Source organism: Raphanus sativus, chromosome 4 (genome assembly GCF_000801105.2).
Source record: "Raphanus sativus cultivar WK10039 chromosome 4, ASM80110v3, whole genome shotgun sequence".
Classification (NCBI taxonomy): Eukaryota; Viridiplantae; Streptophyta; class Magnoliopsida; order Brassicales; family Brassicaceae; genus Raphanus; species Raphanus sativus.
In genome coordinates, this window is record NC_079514.1 from 2,346,397 (window position 1) to 2,365,022 (window position 18,626).

Consider the following 18,626-nt stretch of genomic DNA (forward strand, 5'->3'; position numbering starts at 1 on the left):
AGGTTATATTGCATCATACTTATAGACGCAGATTAGTGACGCCATCACGTTGACGTCGCATGTAGAATATCCGACGGGAAGAGGATTTGTTAGCGGATGACTTAGAATGATCTTTATATTAAGTCTTGTTACTCCACCCAGGACCAATAAACTACGTATCTGACCTTTTTCCATCCATGAAGGACTTATTTAATTAACTTTTACATGAGTCCTAATTATTATTATTTTTTCGAAAAATCCTAATTATTTTCTTCATCAGCAAAATTATCAAAAATGGATCGTTAAGCCTGACCAATATCTTTGGTTGTTACTTTACGGATTCAATATGATTATATGAAATAGTTATACGATCAAAGGAAAAATAAAAACAAACTTCTTTCTTGTTGGCAAGAATTTGTTCTCTTTAAAAATCTAATCTATTAATTCAGAGATTAGTTTTTATCTACTGTTTAATGTTGTTATTTAAACTTTGGTCTTTTTCTTAGTTGTTGTTAGAATATATCACATCTCTTACAAAATATATTCTCCTCTATGAACATATATAGCTCTGCTACGAACGTCTTGAACAATCCTGAAAATATACAAAATATCATAACTGCTTAATAAGTACTATTTATTATAATAGATAACAAAACCATTTATTCGATAGTAACATAATAACAAATATAACTGTTAAATTATGTCTAAACTACCTGATATTATTGTGATCTATATAGAGAATCATAACTAATTAAATGGAAAGTTCACGTTTGCTAAATCATCCCGCCTTTGCTTATCACTAAAACATTTCGAAATCATCCCGCATTTGTTTATATAGCACCATTTAGTTATATATATTTAATATAAATAATATATATATGTCTAATATATATATATATATATATATATTATATACACATATTATATATAGCATATATTAAAATTAAAATTTAACAAATCAATGTCCGCCCTTTAGGGGTCCTAATCTAGTAATTACTTTAACATTGTTTAAAATTCATCATAGATGATGTATGTATTATTGAATCTAAAACTCATCATTCAAAAAAAAAATATTTTAAATTTGTTTCTATTATGAAAAATAACCTATGAAGGATTGGTAATAGTGTCAAAGATTTCTCTTCTTTGATTCTATCTTTGTCAATAAACAAAAACTCATGCTTATTTAAAACTTAAACTAGAGTTTAACCCGTACATTCGTACGGGTATATTTTCCTTTTATAAATGTTTAACTTTAGTATTATCATAAGACTTTGAATATATGATTTATATCTTAATGTTATGTATTGTATATCTCTTTAATCTTATTATTTAGGCTTTTTATCAATATATTAATATGGATTTTTTTTATACATTTTACCTTTTTATTTATTGTTATTATATTTTTGAATTTTCATCATTTGAAATAATCAAATAAAAAAATTCTTCAATATATGATTTTTGAAAATATATAGATGTAGAAATCAAATGTTAACATATGTTAATAACTTTATTTGTATAAAAATATGACATTGTTAACAAATTTGAACCCGTTTTAATGGTAGATAATAATTTATTTAAATGAAAGTATTTTTAAAAATAAATAGAATAATTTAGAAATTTAATATAATTTTATCATATTTAATTTATATAATACTTCTATTTTAATATAATACTGATATTAAATTACTTAATTACGAAATTAATTAATGCATTATTTAATAAAAATTATTTAAAAAGTTTAGTAGGATTTTGTTAGATATTCTCTCAACAGATTTTATTATAATTAAAAATAAAATTCAAGTTTATAGATAAAATTGATTTTTATTAATATACTTATTGATTATAATGTAATGTTATATTATGTAATTAATAAATGGACCTATTAAGACTTTTTAGTGGTAGATAAAAATTGTACTTCTCTTTTAATAGAGAAGAAGTGTGCAACGGAACAACCAAATCTTTCAGAATCTGCACTGAATAGTAGTTAGTATTTTTTGTATCACTGTGTGTTGAAAGAAATGGAATATTAATTGAATTAAGACGACACTGAATTATTCACTTTTGAGGAAAAGAAGACAAGAAAAAAAACAGGTCGGTGTCGGAGCCGCCCAAGGTGGCAACTTGTTCACACCATAAAGCCTCACTCAAGTTGGAAGTCGCGGTCGAGTCCGGTCAAGATTTGTTAGCCTTTCCCCGTGTGGGTCCTTCCGCTTTGTCTTTTCCTCCACCAAAATTTCCACGTTTTTGTATTCTCTTCCACCAATTTTTTTTTTAATTATTGTCGATAAATATATATATATATATATATTTTTTTTGGTTTATATATTTTCAAGATTTAATCAAGAAATTTTTGGTTGAATCTCATCATACATCTTTCCGTCGATAAACAAATGTCTTTCTCTAAAAATGGATCGATTTAAGAGAGGGGGATCAAAGATAAGCTTATAATATTTATCTATATATTGGTCCAAAAAAATATTATCTATATTAATACAGCTATTGTCGTGTATTTATTTATTAAGTGTTGTACTCAATAATTTAATTAGTGGATTATTTATTAAATGCTAGATTTGAAATATTATCTCAACAACTAGGACAAACAACTATTGCAATAGGTTCTTAGCAAAAGTCCTTAATACACATATATTTGTATATGTATATGTATATATTATATATGCGTATATAATTGTTTGTTAAGAATTTTACGGAAACCGAAACCGAAAGTTTCTTACATATATGTATATGTATATATTATATACGCATATATAATATATACATATACATATACAAATATATGTGTATTAAGGACTTTTGTTAAAGACTTTTGCAATAATCATGCTCTAAATACAGCTTACTAAAATTTTCTTTATTTATTTATTTATTTATTTTTGATAATAAAGGAAGGAAATAATAGAAAAAGAATTGCCGACCTCTGAATCAAGAGTCAATGGGTCAAGCAAGTCAAGGGAAAGTTCGTAATTGCTATGGTCACTATATTGATCAATACTATTATTATTTTTAAATAAATATCACCAAACTGAAAAATAATAATTTAAAGGAAACACGGATCCGACCATACTGAAATTTATGAATGACGTCCAAAACTTTCTATCGGACGCATGGGACACTGCCGCAGCTATTGTTGATTCTTCTTTACTTGTTTGTTTTTTTTTTGTAAAATCTCATTGATCTAGCCAATCACTGTGACCCCATTACCAAAGTCTTTAATGTCTTCAGACTTTACGAAGACAGCTTTCTAGATATATCATCACTTTGCCAACGACTTTCCAAAAAAAACTCATTTTAAACTCATTTACTTAATTGATTTCTTAATGTTATGCACAGAGACAGTCTTTCTAGTTTTGTATATATAAAGAAGCCACTACTCATCCACTCGGACCACCAACTTACGACCAAAGAAAGCAAATCCAGACTTGCCTTGTGTCTTTAAAACATTAATAAAACATTTTTAATGGACTGTTCTTCCTTTCTCGACCTCAACACCAACCCTTTCGATCGTAGTTTCCCGGCAAAACTTCCGGTGAGTTCACATGATCTATATCCTTATTAAACATTTATTTATGTCGGCTCCTGGGACTGTTGTAACTAATCATGTGTTCATATTTTCAGAAGGAGGAGATCAAGGTTTCGACTTCTGCTGATTTTGAAAGGAAACAGAGCGCAAGTGAGTTAAGGGAGGAGCTAAACAGAGTCAGCTCAGAGAACAAGAAACTAACTGAGATGCTAGAAACAGTCTGTGAGCACTACTACGCACTACAGCGTCATTTGGAGAAGCTTCAGGGTCGAAAAAGCCCTGAAATGGATCAGATTGAGCAACCAACAAAGAAAAGAAAACAAGCTCCGGATGAGTTATTAGGGTTTGGTAATGGACTCAGTGGAAAAAATGAGAACAGCTCCAGCAACGAAGATCATCATCATCAGCTTCTTTCATGCAAAAGACCAGTCACTGATAGCTTCAGCAAAGCTAATGTTTCAACAGTCTACGTGCCTTCTAATTCTTCCGACACAAGCTTGGTAAGTGTTTTGTCTGAATATCTTTGTCAGAATTTTTTAATGTTGATATTATTGTAGTTCAATAAAAAAAGAAAAAATTTCAATATTGATATTGTTGTATATGTTTTTTATTTGCAGACAGTAAAAGATGGGTATCAATGGAGGAAATACGGACAAAAGGTTACAAGAGATAACCCCTCGCCTAGAGCTTACTTTAGATGCTCGTTTGCGCCTTCTTGTCCAGTAAAAAAGAAGGTAATTAACAAACACTGAGTTGATTTTCATTTTTAAATGTTTATCTCTACTTATTCAGTTGTCTAATGATGTTATGTGGCTTGTGTTGTTGTTGTTGTTATTCAGGTGCAACGCAGCGCAGAGGATCCGTCCGTACTGGTAGCTACATACGAAGGGACACATAACCACTTAGGTCCAAACGGTTCTGAAGGGGATGTTACAAGCCAGGTTGGATCAAGCACTGTGACTTTGGATCTGGTTCATAGTGGTCAGGGAACGATGCAAGAGGTTCTGGTTCAGCAAATGGCGTCTTCTTTAACAAAAGATTCAAAGTTTACAGCTGCTCTTGCGGCTGCTATATCAGGGAGGTTGATGGAGCAGTCTAGAACATGAAGCTTCAAGTGAATGTGTTTTGTTTTGGTTTCTCATCCTTAGAAAAATGAATGGAGTTTATCGTTTTCTATTTAAAATGTTCCATTTCTTAATTAGGAGAAAAAAATGGAAACTTAATTGTATATAAAACTTATAAGCAAATGATAAATCATAAACATTGAAGAGAATTTTAATGTTGTTAGTTTTTAAATGGTTAGACAATGTTATCACAAAAACAATTGGTAAAAATTTGGTCTGCTTATTATATGTTTTAAAATCATTTTATATAACGCATTGAAATCTATAGAAGTATGTTCTTTGAAATGATTTAAATTCATTTGAAATCATTTTCAATGATTGGAGAAGATTCCTAACAAGCATTCAAATAACAGAAAATCAAAGTTTCCCTCCTTATTTCTCTATCTATACTCTGCAACTCTCGTGATTCTCATTTATTTCCTTTCCCCATCTGTTCACCACTCTCTGTTCCCACCATTATCAATGTCAACCCAATCTTGGTCCCTCCAGCCACCAAACCTCCTTCCTTTTTAAATTCCCTCTCCTATCTCAAACCTCAGAACCCATTCAATGGAAGACGGCCATGGACACTCGCGGAGGAGAAGGGGAGATGGTTGCATAGTCGTCCAGTGTTACACGCCTAGGAGGGTCGTGTCTCGGTTGCTTTCTGGCCTCAGAAGTTCCAAGGGGAAGAGACAGGCAGGGGAGGTACAAGATGAAGCAGATAAGGGAGGGAACCATTTGGCACGGTGTTCAACGAAACGCATCAACGATAGTGGGCTGTTGGATAGAAAGCCAGAAACCAATAGATTTGGTGAGAAGTTTGTATTATTATTTTTTTAGTTCACTTGTTTGAAATGGCCTAATGTGATTTGTATTAACAAGAACATATACTTGGCTACATCATAGTTTATTTTTATTTTTTAAATCATTGTGCAGAACCACAAAGCAGAGAAGCACCTTTGGAAATGGGGATAGGCTCATTCTTGCTGTATCTTGTAGTTGCAAGTAAAACTGAGCTAGACAAAATGGCAAACCTGAGAAGGCAAATGGAGATGCTTCTTCTAAACGCAAAAGAAGAGTTGCAGAAGAATGATGCATATGCAAAAGAGGCAGCAAGGGGTGGTAACCAGTTTTCTCCTCAAGTCATTTCGAATTTGGCATCATCGATTTTCGAAGGGTCATCAACAAGTGTTCTTCAAGAGGAGAACTCTGAATGCGAGGTCTCAAAACCAGAGGATAGACATACAAAGGATCAGATTCAAAGGCAACACAAACTTAAAGTATCCCACAAACCACCTTAATATCTTCTTATATTGGCTATGAACAGGCTCTTGATGTCTTTACTTTTTTTTGGGTGTATGTAGGACAAGGAGAATCATGTACCAGAGATGGTGACAGATGAAAGATATGGAGTATGTCCTTACGAACTTGAGAAGAAGCTGCATGAACTACTAGAGACAAGGCAGCAAGAAGAGTTACTGAAGCTTGAAACTGCTCTGAGTCGCGTTGAGCGCAGACTAGAGGAGAAAGAAACCGAGGTTTCATGGTGGAAAGACGCAGCCCGCTTGCTTGCTCAGCGTGTTCCTGAATCTTCTCGAGCTGGACTAGAATGGTGCAACAACCCGGAATCTGCTTCCGTAACATGTTCTGAAGACTTTGGTCCAGTTTCACCTAGATGATCTTGTATAAGAGAAAATTTCTATAGCTATGCTGTCACAAGAGCTTGTATGATGAGAGTTCTTTAGTGTTTGTGTGAAGTTTGCTTTTGAGTTACACACTAGCTGTCCCTGTCTCGTACATGGCGTAGATATCACTGAAATAACTATCTAATTAGTATAATTGCAATGTTATCTGTATCAGATCAAGCTCCTCTAAAATTCTACACAAAGGCCTTTTCAGAATTACAATGGATTGTTCTCAGAAATTCTCACAGAAAAAAAAAAACTATCACAACTCACAAGACAGTACAAACTTCAATGGGCTCGACTTATGTTGATACGCCGTCGTTTGGCAGGTAACGCGCTGGCTATTTTGACAAAAAATGAAAATTTCCGATTATCAAAGAAAACCAAGAGTATCTGTTCACGCCTATTTGAGGGGTGGCGTTGACGCTCCAAAACGAGAGTGGAGCGAACTTCAAACCTTGATTTGGACCATAAAAATATTTTTTTTTCAAAAAAAAATTATATACATCCTTAGAGCATCTCCATTGAGAACTCTCAAAGAGGGATTCACACCTTTTTCAAGAAAAAAAAATTAAAATAAACAAATCTTATGAATTCTCTCTCCCGAAACTCTTTTCGGTGAACCCCTCTCTCCTGAAGTTCATCACTGTAGCGTGAGTCCCACGTGTCGTGGCGACCCACGATTAGTCTATTATTTTTTTGTTTTCTTTTAAATCAAAAAAGAAATAAAAAATTTAATAATTAAAAATTAAAAAGATGAACCCAAGAAGGGTTCACTAATGGAGATGCTTTTAAAACAACATTATCCATATAAATCATGTGGGTTTCTTTAATTGTTTTTTTCTTTAAAAAACCAAAAATTAAAATTACATCGTGGAGCTGCAAAATAGTGTAAGAAACGGACAAAACCAATTTCTTTATCTGGATCTTTCTTCCCCTTTTCTCTATTTTTCGTGGACTTCTCTCCCCCCCTCTTTTTTTTTTTTTTTTTTGTAACACTCTCTCCCCCCCCCCCCTTAAAACCCCTATTAAAAACTGCTCTTATATTCTCAGATACTCTTAGTTAGAAACACTAGTTATCAGTTTTGATGATTTTGAAAATTATAATAATCTTGCTCTAGGAAGGTTGTTCCTATTTTGCAAATCTCTTGAAACAAAACAAACATCGTGACGTTTTCATTTCAAACAAAACAACTATACGTGTGCCGAAAAACATTATGCCGTTTCAAGTCAAACAAAACGGTCGGTAAGAAGACACTTGGGTTCAATGGAAAACTCATTGTTGAAGTAAGAAAAGCTTCGCGTGTTCCTTACATGTGAGCTAACAAAAGAAGGATCATTACTTTGTGATTGCATTTTGTTCTTGTTTCATACAAATAATAAACACGTAGTGACATTTATATTAGCATAATCTGACATAATCTAAGGTTGTTAATGTCGATAATTTGAGTCTTATGACCATAATAATACCTTAACTCTTTACACATTTGTTTTTTTTTCCAAACGTTTAATAATAAGACCATTTATGATACTGAATGTCTCCGGCACCGCCGCGACGACGAGCTCGAAGACTTCGCCGGCGGACTCTGCGAGCTACCAGACGATAATACCTCAAAGCTCTTGTTAGCACTCTCACCTTTCCCCGGCCATATCTTCTCAAAGATCCTCCTTGACCTCGACGGCATCAGCTTGGGTCCTCCACCACCACTCCTCGTGCTCTTACTTCCTCTGCTTTTCTTGCTCAGCTCCACCTTCTTCGCCCCTTCTTCGACGACAACGACTGTTCTCTCCTCCGTATTCTTCACCAGCGGCGACTGCGAGGAAGCTGCAACAGAACCAACAGGGCTGTGGTGATTAGCTCGAAGCTGCTCGAAGTAGAGAACTTGCACCACCACTCGTAACGGAAGCCTCTCGTTCTGTGCCGCATGTGTCGATGCCTCGCTCGTCAGCTTCCTCACATTCATTAACCCGCAAAGTCTCTTCTTCTCAAGTTTCGTTAGCTCCGGATGTTCCTACAAAAACCCTAATTTTCAGAACTACAAAACCCTAATTTTCAAAAACTACAAAAACTCGCTCCGTTGTTACAAGAATGTCGTCACCTTTAAGAAACTGTCAATGGCTTTGTAAAGACCATCGTGAATTGGTCTAGCCGATTCCGGGATCAGTTCAGACAACTCAATAAACCTAGACAGTGTAAGATCACGGTTACTTGCGAGATACGCGTCTATCAATCTCCCTACTCTCATCAAACTCCCGTTTCCTAAAACAAACTCCTTGTAACGATCATCTTCCGAGGCACGTTTCTCATCCGCCATGAACTTATCGACAATCCGACAAACCAACTCAGCTTCATGTAATAACAGATCTTTAACAGAGGCCTCGTGTAGCTTGAGGCTCACGTTTTCTACCAAATCTTCTTTTACAACCTCATCAGCACCAACCAAGTTCGAGACTTTAAGCAGTTTCAGCAAGAAGCTGCAAGTAGAGTAGCTCATCGCTCTGTTCACCCTCGGCAGCAAGAAAACAATCGTCTCAACCAGATGTTTGTTCAAAGAAGACTCCATAGATTCAGGTAGCCACCTTGCAACATAGTACCTAAGAGCTTCCCCAACTACCTCATTGTTCATCCTTCCATTACATTTCACAGCTGTCATTACCTGCTTGAACAGATCAATCTCGAGTTCACATACATCTTCAACCCACCAATCTTTCGGAATCACATTCTCCTGATGATACTCGACAATCTTGTCAGCTCCAGATAACTTCCTGTTGTTTGTGTAAGACCAAGTAAACATCTCAGGGTTCACCATGATCTTAGCTGAAATAGAATCTATGCATCTACCAACAAGCTTCAGATCTTCAGACCATGGAAGAAGAGACTTGGTTGTCCGAAGCATAATGATCGAGTCTTTCCAGCTTCTGAATATGCCTGAGTTGAGGAAAACCTCTATCTTGTATATGAGGTTACTGCGGTCAACGTCTTCAGTCATTTCAAGATACTCAGCTGCACATCGCACAGAGGTTATGTTGTTAGGGTTGAGCGTGACAGTTATCCCGTAGGAAAACTTAGCACAGATCTCAAACGCTTTATGTCCTCCAGGGATGTCTGGTATAGTGATCTCATCGGTCTTTTCCTCACTCGCTTGAGAAACAAGTCTCTGCATCCGGTTGCTCTTTGATAGCAGCGGGAACTGAAAACGTTACATTACAATTGTATCAGTTAAGAATATAAACAGTAAGTACTTATGTTACAAGGAATGTACCTTGTGGAGGTAAAATGTAAACTCTCCGACATTGACGGTAACATCGCTGTCTAGATCCGAAACTGCGTACCTATGGAGAGAAATCGATGGTGAGATTAAACATTCAGACCAAGAATACAATCGGCTAAACAAGAACTCTGAGTGATTAGTCAAATGTCATTTACTAAATATTATAGATTTTTTTTTTGGAACACACTAAACATTATAGATTTTAGTATAAGTTTCCACAAGATAATAAAAGTCTGAATCTTAGGGTAAAAGAAATTATAGTTTACTTTTTTCACACGGAACAAAGCAAAGGAGACAGGATTCTTTAGCCTAGTTTAGATTATGCAGATGTCAGTACTTGGAAGAGATGTCTCGGACATTTACAGAAACAAAGCATAAGTAACTAAAGGAAAGAGAGATTCTTCGCTTTCTGAATTTGTAGGGAGCTCGCAATCATCATTCCCTTTTCTATTTCCACTCACAAAGCAGGACCACAAAACAAAGACAAATCATCCAATGGATGGACCACTGCTGAAATTCATTTTATTCACCCTCCATTTCTGTTACTTTTTTATTTGTGGTTTTCCCGTAAAGATGATGAGCGAAAGCAATCAAAATGGTGCTGATGATGATAACAGCTAGTCCTTTTATCTCTAAAATTAAAAGTAGATTATGTTTTACTGTTCAGCTACAGAGTAATGATTTTATCAGGGAAGTCACTTCATTTGTTTTTCTTCAGGTAAAAAATAGAAGCCGGGGGCCGGAAACCATTCAAGAACCAGGCAGAGGGGAAACACATGTGGAGAAAAATGAATAGAAAAGAGAACAGAACAGAACAAAAAACGGAGAACAAACAATAAGGTTCCATTTGACCCATCAATTTAAAAACAAGAGAGGCAACAAAACAAAAAAAAATATTAAAATTTACTTACTTGTGGAAGTTGCCATCACATTGAAATGTATCAGGCTTAGACCCTAGTTTCATGAATTTCATCTTTCTGTCTTCTTTACCACACTTTTATTTGACTCAAAAGCAGCTTAATATTTGAAAACGCTCAAACCTTTACCCTCGCTCTCTCTTTTAGGTTTTAACCGATCAAATAAAACCAGAACCACAATAACAAGAAGGTAGAAAGATAGAGGGGGCAAATTTGGTTTCTTTTAACTTGAACTTTGTTGGAACTTGGAAGAGGAAGAGACAATTAATGGAAATAGATATTTGAAGAGAGACAAGGGAAACCAAACCCATGTTTTGCCTCACTATCCTTTTGCAAGAACATAACTCTTCTCGGACTACGGGTTTTTTTTCTTCTCCCATCTCAACTAACCATTATAACCCTATTTATTGTCTCTCTGTGCTCTCAGAGAACACCATAAAGTTAATACTTTTTAATTAATTTTTGTCTCTCAGCTTTCCATGAAAATAAAAGCCTCGGAAAGAAAAGCAAAACGTACGTAGATGGGCGTCAGATAGAGAGAGGTAGAAGAAAAGAGCTTTGCTTAATGCATTTATTAGAAAAATAATTTTGTTCAGTGTGTAAAAAGAAGATAAATAGAGTTTTAAAATATTTGTTTAATATACGAAAAATTATTTGTTTAATAAATTATACACTCTCAAATGACATGATATAGAGAGAGGGTGGGAATCTTGCTGCAAATTTCTAAATTAGACAGCTAAGTTGTTTGAATGTTTGATTAATAATTTCTTAGCATTTGTTTATTAAAATCACTTCAAATTATCAATTATTACGTCTTTTAGGTGTCTGCGCGCTTAGACAACGTAAAGGTTTTTGTGTATGTATTCAAATAAAATGGAACTATACAGGACTTGAAATTAATAAAATACTACCACATGAATCAGACTTGCATTTTCTAACATTATTGACTTTGCATGCATAAAAAGAAAAGGCCAACCTTTTAATAACATACTAGGTGATAACCCGCGCCATGCGCGGAATGAGTGACCAGAAATTATTACTTTTAATCTATAGATATTAGAAATTTAAAAGTTATAGTCACAAATATGAGATCTAATGATATATATCTACAAAATTGTACATGTATATATAATGCAAGCTTATTTATTTTTTACTTTTAGAAAACTTGTGTAATTAGTTAGGTGTAAATGAGGTATATTTCTTTAGAAAACAATATATAAGAGTATACAAAAACTAATATAAATTTAAACAATATATAAGAGTATGCAAAGATAAAACAAAACATAGACAATTGAATTTTTTCTTTCATAAAAAATATGATTATAATATTAAAAAAGACATAGGTAATAGAAAAATAAAATACTAAAAACAAATAAAAAAACTGATAAAAACCATAATAATGTGAAAAGTGTTTTCAAGACTTCTAGTTTGCACACAAAGAATTAATTTACCAAACTAAACATACTTATTTACCAAATTCATTAAACATAATGATATACCTCTTTCTGAAAGCATCAATTTCTGGAATATTATTGGATTTAGCCATGAGTGTTTTGCTTGCTAGAATGTTTTGATAAAGAAATTCGAGAAGCAGAATGTGGTGAGGAAGAGATGCATTGTCGACAACGTATTTATATTAAGAACGAAGCTGGTCTAGGGTTAATGCCATGAAAACAAATCACCATAACTATAAATTTTTTTGGATATTTAATATTACATAACTTACGCTCAAATGCATAACTAAAACTTACCTTAAATTTGAAAACATAATTAAAATTCTCTTTTATTTGACCAGATTGACGAAAATCAATAAAAGTAAGATTATGATTTGCTTCGAAATTTTGAATTCATAATCTAATTTCCTTATATGCATCATTCAAGTATTTTCGGTGTACAATTTTTTAAAAATATGGCATCAATTCATAGCATTGATACACAAAATCACTTGCATATCAATTTCGGCATCGAGATTGCCTTGACCAACACTATAATTGGTGAGATAAAACTCATGACATAAATAATTTGAATTAAAAAAAATTGTTTGGTAAGGATAGACACTTTAGGAAACGTTGGTAGAGTGATTAGCCAAATTTCAAATAATTAATTGGTAATTATGAGCATGAAAATCCGTAATAGGAATAATTTAAGGCAAATTTCACTTTGTTGTAGCCTCACAATACCATCTAAATATGATATTTGGATAGGTTGGTGTTTTAAAAAAAAATTTCATAAAGTATATAACAGGCAAAAGTATGGAACCATATAATATCACGAAATATGCATGAAGGATGCATAGAATGAACCACATAATATCATGAACAAAATTATAATAAATTAATATATTGATCACGCATGAAGCATACAAATATGTCAAATTTATTGCTTTTTACTATTGTTGCATTAGTTTGTTGTATTTGAGTTTGCATTTATGTAAAAATTTATCTTTGAAAGAATCACACTTTAGGAAACATATTTTCATAAACATGCAAAATAAGAGAACCACAAGAACCATAATTGTAGAGTCAAAACGATCAGACATATTTTTGGAAACAATTGACATACGACTTCATAACGTATGTCATTATATTGACCTCCGAATATTAACTTTTTGTAACATAATATCATGTCTTATAAGAAAATGCTAACATAATTGACAATGGCAATGCAATGTAATATTCCTAGCAATCAAAGGGTTTTTTCAAATTATGGTTGAGAGTGATTGTGGGAATGACACCTAGGAAATGGCAATATGTAATTAACACATGAATGCAAGGTTATTGTTTATGAGTGCTTCTAAAATAATATATAGGGGATCTACCATTCCTTCTAGATCTGAAAGTATATCCAAAAGTCAATAATTGTAACTAAATACTCCCTCCGTTTCTAAATAGATGATGTTTTAGGGAATTTTTGATGTTCCAAAATAGTTGATGTTTTAGTATATCAATGTACTTTTTAACTTTATCAAAAACTGTGTAACCAATAATAAAATGTAATCTATTTTGTGATTGGTTGAACAATTTTTAATTTATATTTTAATAATACTTTTAAGATTAAAAAACAAGTTTCTTAATAATCGTGCACAATCTTAAAACTTCATCTATTTTGAAACAGAGGGAGTATAAGAATCACTATGAGGATATCAGATTCATACAATAAGGTTTTGATTTGCATTGCCAATGATAACAGACGAATTAATCGGCTCGACTAAATTAAAAACACAATCCTTTGAGTTGTATCACATTCCAGCTCATGCACTAACCAAGCGTGCTGCAGGAATAAAATGAATTGAATATGGCGCATAACTAATTTTCAGCTTTATAACTAACAAAAAAACTAGTTTTGCAACTGTATAATTTTAATTTAAAATGTAATTCTTACACGATTTTCTAAAATGGTACCGATGACTTTTGACAATTATTTTACTTTTACTTTTTTTTTAGAAAAGCAACTGTTTTACTTTGATAATGTAATTTTGTCCGAAAGGAAGCTTCATTACATTATTTCGCTTCACGTAAAGTTTCTCCTTTTAACGTCACTATCTGTTTTTCTGTTAATATTTCTCATATCCATGATTATATATATCACGTCTCATTTCAAATCCCCATACGAATAATCAAACATAAGTTCACAACTAGCTGCTGTATAGTCGGTAATCAGTTGGAATAATGTAAAGATAGTTGCAAAACCATTATAAAGTCGATATTAGAGGTTCTCATGTATATTATTCTCCTTTTTTGTATTCAAACTTACAAATCAACTAAACATAATGCGTTAATTTTTCTTTCTCTCAATAGATGGTAATGTGGCTGGCAAGTTTCTCAAGACAATAACAAAAAGACCAACAAGATCTAAATGGACCCTTGGTTAGTTGGTTTAAAAGGTAGTTAATGTTTTCGGCCATTTTATTGGAGTATGTAAATTCAAATTTGGTGGGTCTGCATGTCAATTTTCTGTACGTGCCGTAGCTGTTTTCACGTGATTAATAGCTCGACTACATAGTATGAACGTAAAACACATATCGTAAGAGTCGCAACGTACTTATGGAGATGTACCTATGTATATATATGGTCCCAAAGCTAAGTAGTAAATGTAGGTTGACATGAAAGGTTTGTTCGATCTAGCTTTTATATATATATATCAGGGTTGATCAGTCTGCGTCTTAACGAAAATTCACTATATATAAATGTTGATAAACACACACATATATATATATATAAAATTTTACACTGAGATTTCATTAAACAAAACATCGTACAAAGTTTAATATGTATATATGTATTTCATATCTGACATACCCTTTGCTTGATAGCGGTCATGTAACACTCTATATGCTCTATTAAAAGATCATTATATATTGACTTGTATTCAAAATGACAAATACTCTTTCTGTTTCACAAAGAGTGTATTATATTTTTTAATAGATGTAATTATTAAATCTATTTCTACTCTTTTGAATAACTAATAAGTTTTTAATTAAATTATTTTTATTTAATAAGTATACATTAAAGAAAATATATTAGTCTATTATATAGTTTTATTGATTTTTGTGAAACAAATCAAATTGAAATTTTAAAAATATCAAATCTATCTTATTAAAACAGGAACATTACAACTTTTTCTAGGTGAATTTTTAAAGGTGGACCTCATATATTTAAATTAAATGTCTCATTCTTTATATATAATACGTACCATAGTCTAACTTTGCATTGATGTATTTCCTTAAATACAATTCTTCTTTTTGTCCATATTCCATATATGATTTTTACATTTATTACATGTCGATTTAAATAAGATATATACTAAGAATACTAAAAATATTAATCGTTCTATAATTACCATATACAATTCATTTTAAATTGATCAGTATACTTTCATTGGCCATATTAATTTTATTAGTACGAATAATATTAGGTAGATAAGTCATAGACACATACATAAAGATATGACTATTCTTATAACTACGTTGGGCCTAATCTACTTTTTAAAAATAACACATAGCTTCATATATTGTATAGAATATAGTAATATTGTATAGTATTATACTTATACAATAATACTAAAAACAAACCAAACTGAAATATAATATATATCGAAAATGCTTTGAACCATTACACACAAATATATTGGACCTCAGAGATAAAATTCACTTTGAAATTACATAATAATTATTTTAAAAAATTAAATTCCGTAATGTACAAAAAACATAAGTTTTATATAAAATTTTGTGTTACAATAAAAAGACACAACTCGCGCTTGCAAAATGTTATTTTTACATACGAAAGACAGTTTTGATATTGTTCTTTAAACACAAAATTGAATTATACAAACTCGATACTACATAAATAAACAATATAGAATACATTTTAAAAATAAAACTCGTGTGGGTGTGCATATGTTTATATAATATATAAATATATTATATTAAGCATATTTTCATATAAATAATACCCCAATGTAAGTTTTGTATAATAAATATTGAAAATACAAAATATATAACACTATATATTTAAATAATACAGAAAAAATCTACTTTACGTTATCTTAAAATTTTAAAATTAAATTTAGTAATTAAACACATTACTTATTTAAACACATTAGTACACATTGTTATTTATCAAAATTTTATATTAATACACATTGGCGATCATGTATAACATTTAGTAAAAACAAAGATAAAAAAATGACTCTCTCTCGGTCGAGCGGGTCATGATCTAGTTAACATTTAAAAAAGAAACGGGGAGAGTATCAGATTGACGGCTAAAACTTATGATATTTTTATTTGCTGACATTTAATTGTAAAAGAACATACACCCTCTAAAATTATCGAAATCGAATAGTCGATTTGGAAAAATACATCAAAGATGAAATATACTAATTGTAGTGGTTGAAACCTAATCGATTGGCGTCCACGTCATCCACCTAATCTTTCAAGTCGGGTTAACAAACTTGATTATATTTTTGATCCCACCTCGCCAAAGTCGGGTTAACAAACTTGATTATATTCTTTGACCCCACCGAGCAACCCAAAGAGTTGCACGTACGGACATTATCATTTAAGAGTATAGGAGGGGTATATTAAAGATACTTCCTCTTTTTATTTGCGACACTAAGATACTTCCTCTTTGGATGAAATAAGTTAATAAACATATAAAGATGCATAGGTGATTCGCTTGTCCAAAAAAAAAGATGCATAGATGATTCGCTGAAAGCACAGCAGGGAAAGCAATGGCATGTGGTTTATGAGAAAAAGACTAGAGGTAGCCGAGTTCCAAAAAAAAAGACTAGAGGTAGCCTCCATTATTATCTTTTGCATTATAATTACACAGTATTCTACCTCTTTGGCTCTTTTAATTATTAATTTATTACACATACACTGCATCCATATTATTAAATGCAATGCCCATATACTATTTTTATATTTTCAGTTCCTTTGATGTTTTTTTGTTTTTTTTGAGAAAGAGTTCCTATGAGGTTTATCTTCATTGCAGACTCGATCTCTTTATATAGAACTTTGTTTATAAACGGCAGTACATGAACATAAGACCACCTCCAACGGGAATTCATGAGGGATCCTTGGCACAAAAACTTAGACAAATGATATTTAAATAGTACTCCCTCTGTTTTTTAAAGATAGATATTTTAGAAAAATAAATTGTTTTACAAAGATGTATTTTTTATGTTTTCTATACAAAAATTGCAAATTTCAATAAAATTGATTGAATTTATTGAAAGATTATTGGTTAAAATGCATTGGAATTTGATAATTTCTAAAAATAATATATAGTTAATGTGTTTTCTTAATATGTGTAAAAACACCAAAACATACATCTTTAAAAAACAGAGGGAGTAATATACAATTTGCCTCTGTCAAGAATTGATCGTTATATAAGTGGTTTAAGGATTAAATTCTTAAGAACGTGGCAAGGTGTGATTGGTTCCTGTGTGGGTGGTGTGAGTTGTGTTTCGCCTCTCTTCTCCCTTTCTTTTCTCCGATCAAAAAATTATGGGTTTTGTAATTTGTTCTGATTGCTTCATGATTAATGGGATTGATAAATTATTGCCAGACTAGTCTCGGAGTTTCGTTGGTGGTTGCTCGGTCTAGACGAATTCCGACGACCTTAAAGTGCTTCGCTTCCACCGCCAATTCCGAACTTCTTCGTTCCCAGCTCGATCGTCTTCACGCGGAGGCAGAGTCTACTCGTGCCAAAGGTCTCACGTTTATTTCCTTCTTAATTGGAATGAGCAACTGTGTGATTGATTGATGTCAAAGTTTGTTACTTTTCTTTTCTTTCTTTTGTTGTTTGTGTCCAGCAAATAGTAATAGGTTGAGACTTTTGAGATTATCTGAGGCTGCTGAGAATCTACGGAGACAAGCATCTGTTCATGTTCAGACAGGGAAAGAGAACGATGCAAGAGAGTTGCTTCTCCAGAGAGCTTGAGAAGGTGGTGGATTTTTTAGTTTCTCGTTTGTAATTGGCCATGAATGCTTGAGAAGGTGGTAGATTGGGAAGATCAATCGCGCTAATTTTGAATTGTTCATTTCGTTGGGAGTTATCTGGGATTTATGGATTTGAAATCAATTTGGTACCGAAATGAGGATCTTGAGGTTTATGGTGTTTTGTGGCGTAGAAATTATCAGAAAAATCAAGTAATCTGGAACTTCTCAACTTGTTTGTGTAACAATGGCTGGTCTCTGAGAGTTGTTAGGAGTTTGAATTTGAGATCACATGCCCTGAGTATAGAGTGGAGGTTTCTCACTGTTTAGAAATCCATCTTTAAATTTTATAAAACTCCCTTTGTTCCCATAAGATTATGTATGTGGAAGCAGCAGCTTTTGATGCCTACTTTAAGGCTGTTTTACAGTGTTTAGAAATAGCAGATAGTGCATCGTACTTCATGATTGTTCAGGGTACTTTTGTATTGCAAGACAAACAAGTTCAGATGGCTATCTCGTGTCTTAATTGACCCTTCGTCTAAGATGGTAACCGAAGATCCGTCTACTCCAGGGGAAAGCAAAGCAGCACAAGCGGTGAACATGTACCTGTATTTCCCATGTGGAATAATAAGAGGTGTCCTCTCCAACTTGGGGATACCTTGTGCTGTCTCTTCAGACATATCCAGCCTTCCCA

General features: G+C 32.6%; 3 protein-coding genes across 3 annotated transcripts; 2 read left to right on the plus strand and 1 right to left on the minus strand.

The window, feature by feature from the left end:
- Positions 1-3,111: 3,111 nt before the first annotated feature.
- On the plus strand, positions 3,112-4,787 carry LOC108853952 (WRKY transcription factor 18). Its single transcript, XM_018627427.2, has 4 exons — positions 3,112-3,520; positions 3,610-4,014; positions 4,132-4,248; positions 4,354-4,787. Exons 1-4 carry the CDS (start codon positions 3,452-3,454, stop codon positions 4,618-4,620), a joined length of 858 nt encoding a protein of 285 aa, XP_018482929.1. The 5' UTR covers positions 3,112-3,451; the 3' UTR covers positions 4,621-4,787.
- A 142-nt stretch (positions 4,788-4,929) lies between these two features.
- LOC108853951 (protein POLAR LOCALIZATION DURING ASYMMETRIC DIVISION AND REDISTRIBUTION) lies at positions 4,930-6,521 on the plus strand. The gene is made up of 3 exons (XM_018627426.2): positions 4,930-5,431; positions 5,557-5,900; positions 5,985-6,521. The coding sequence occupies exons 1-3, from the start codon at positions 5,188-5,190 to the stop codon at positions 6,297-6,299; spliced, it is 903 nt and encodes a 300-aa protein (XP_018482928.1). The 5' UTR covers positions 4,930-5,187; the 3' UTR covers positions 6,300-6,521.
- Positions 6,522-7,627: 1,106 nt separating this feature from the next.
- Positions 7,628-11,033, minus strand: LOC130510790 (BTB/POZ domain-containing protein NPY1-like). Its single transcript, XM_057007445.1, has 4 exons — positions 10,489-11,033; positions 9,569-9,638; positions 8,405-9,496; positions 7,628-8,317 (listed from the first exon to the last, which is right to left on the minus strand). Exons 1-4 carry the CDS (start codon positions 10,548-10,550, stop codon positions 7,829-7,831), a joined length of 1,713 nt encoding a protein of 570 aa, XP_056863425.1. The 5' UTR covers positions 10,551-11,033; the 3' UTR covers positions 7,628-7,828.
- Positions 11,034-18,626: the final 7,593 nt, after the last annotated feature.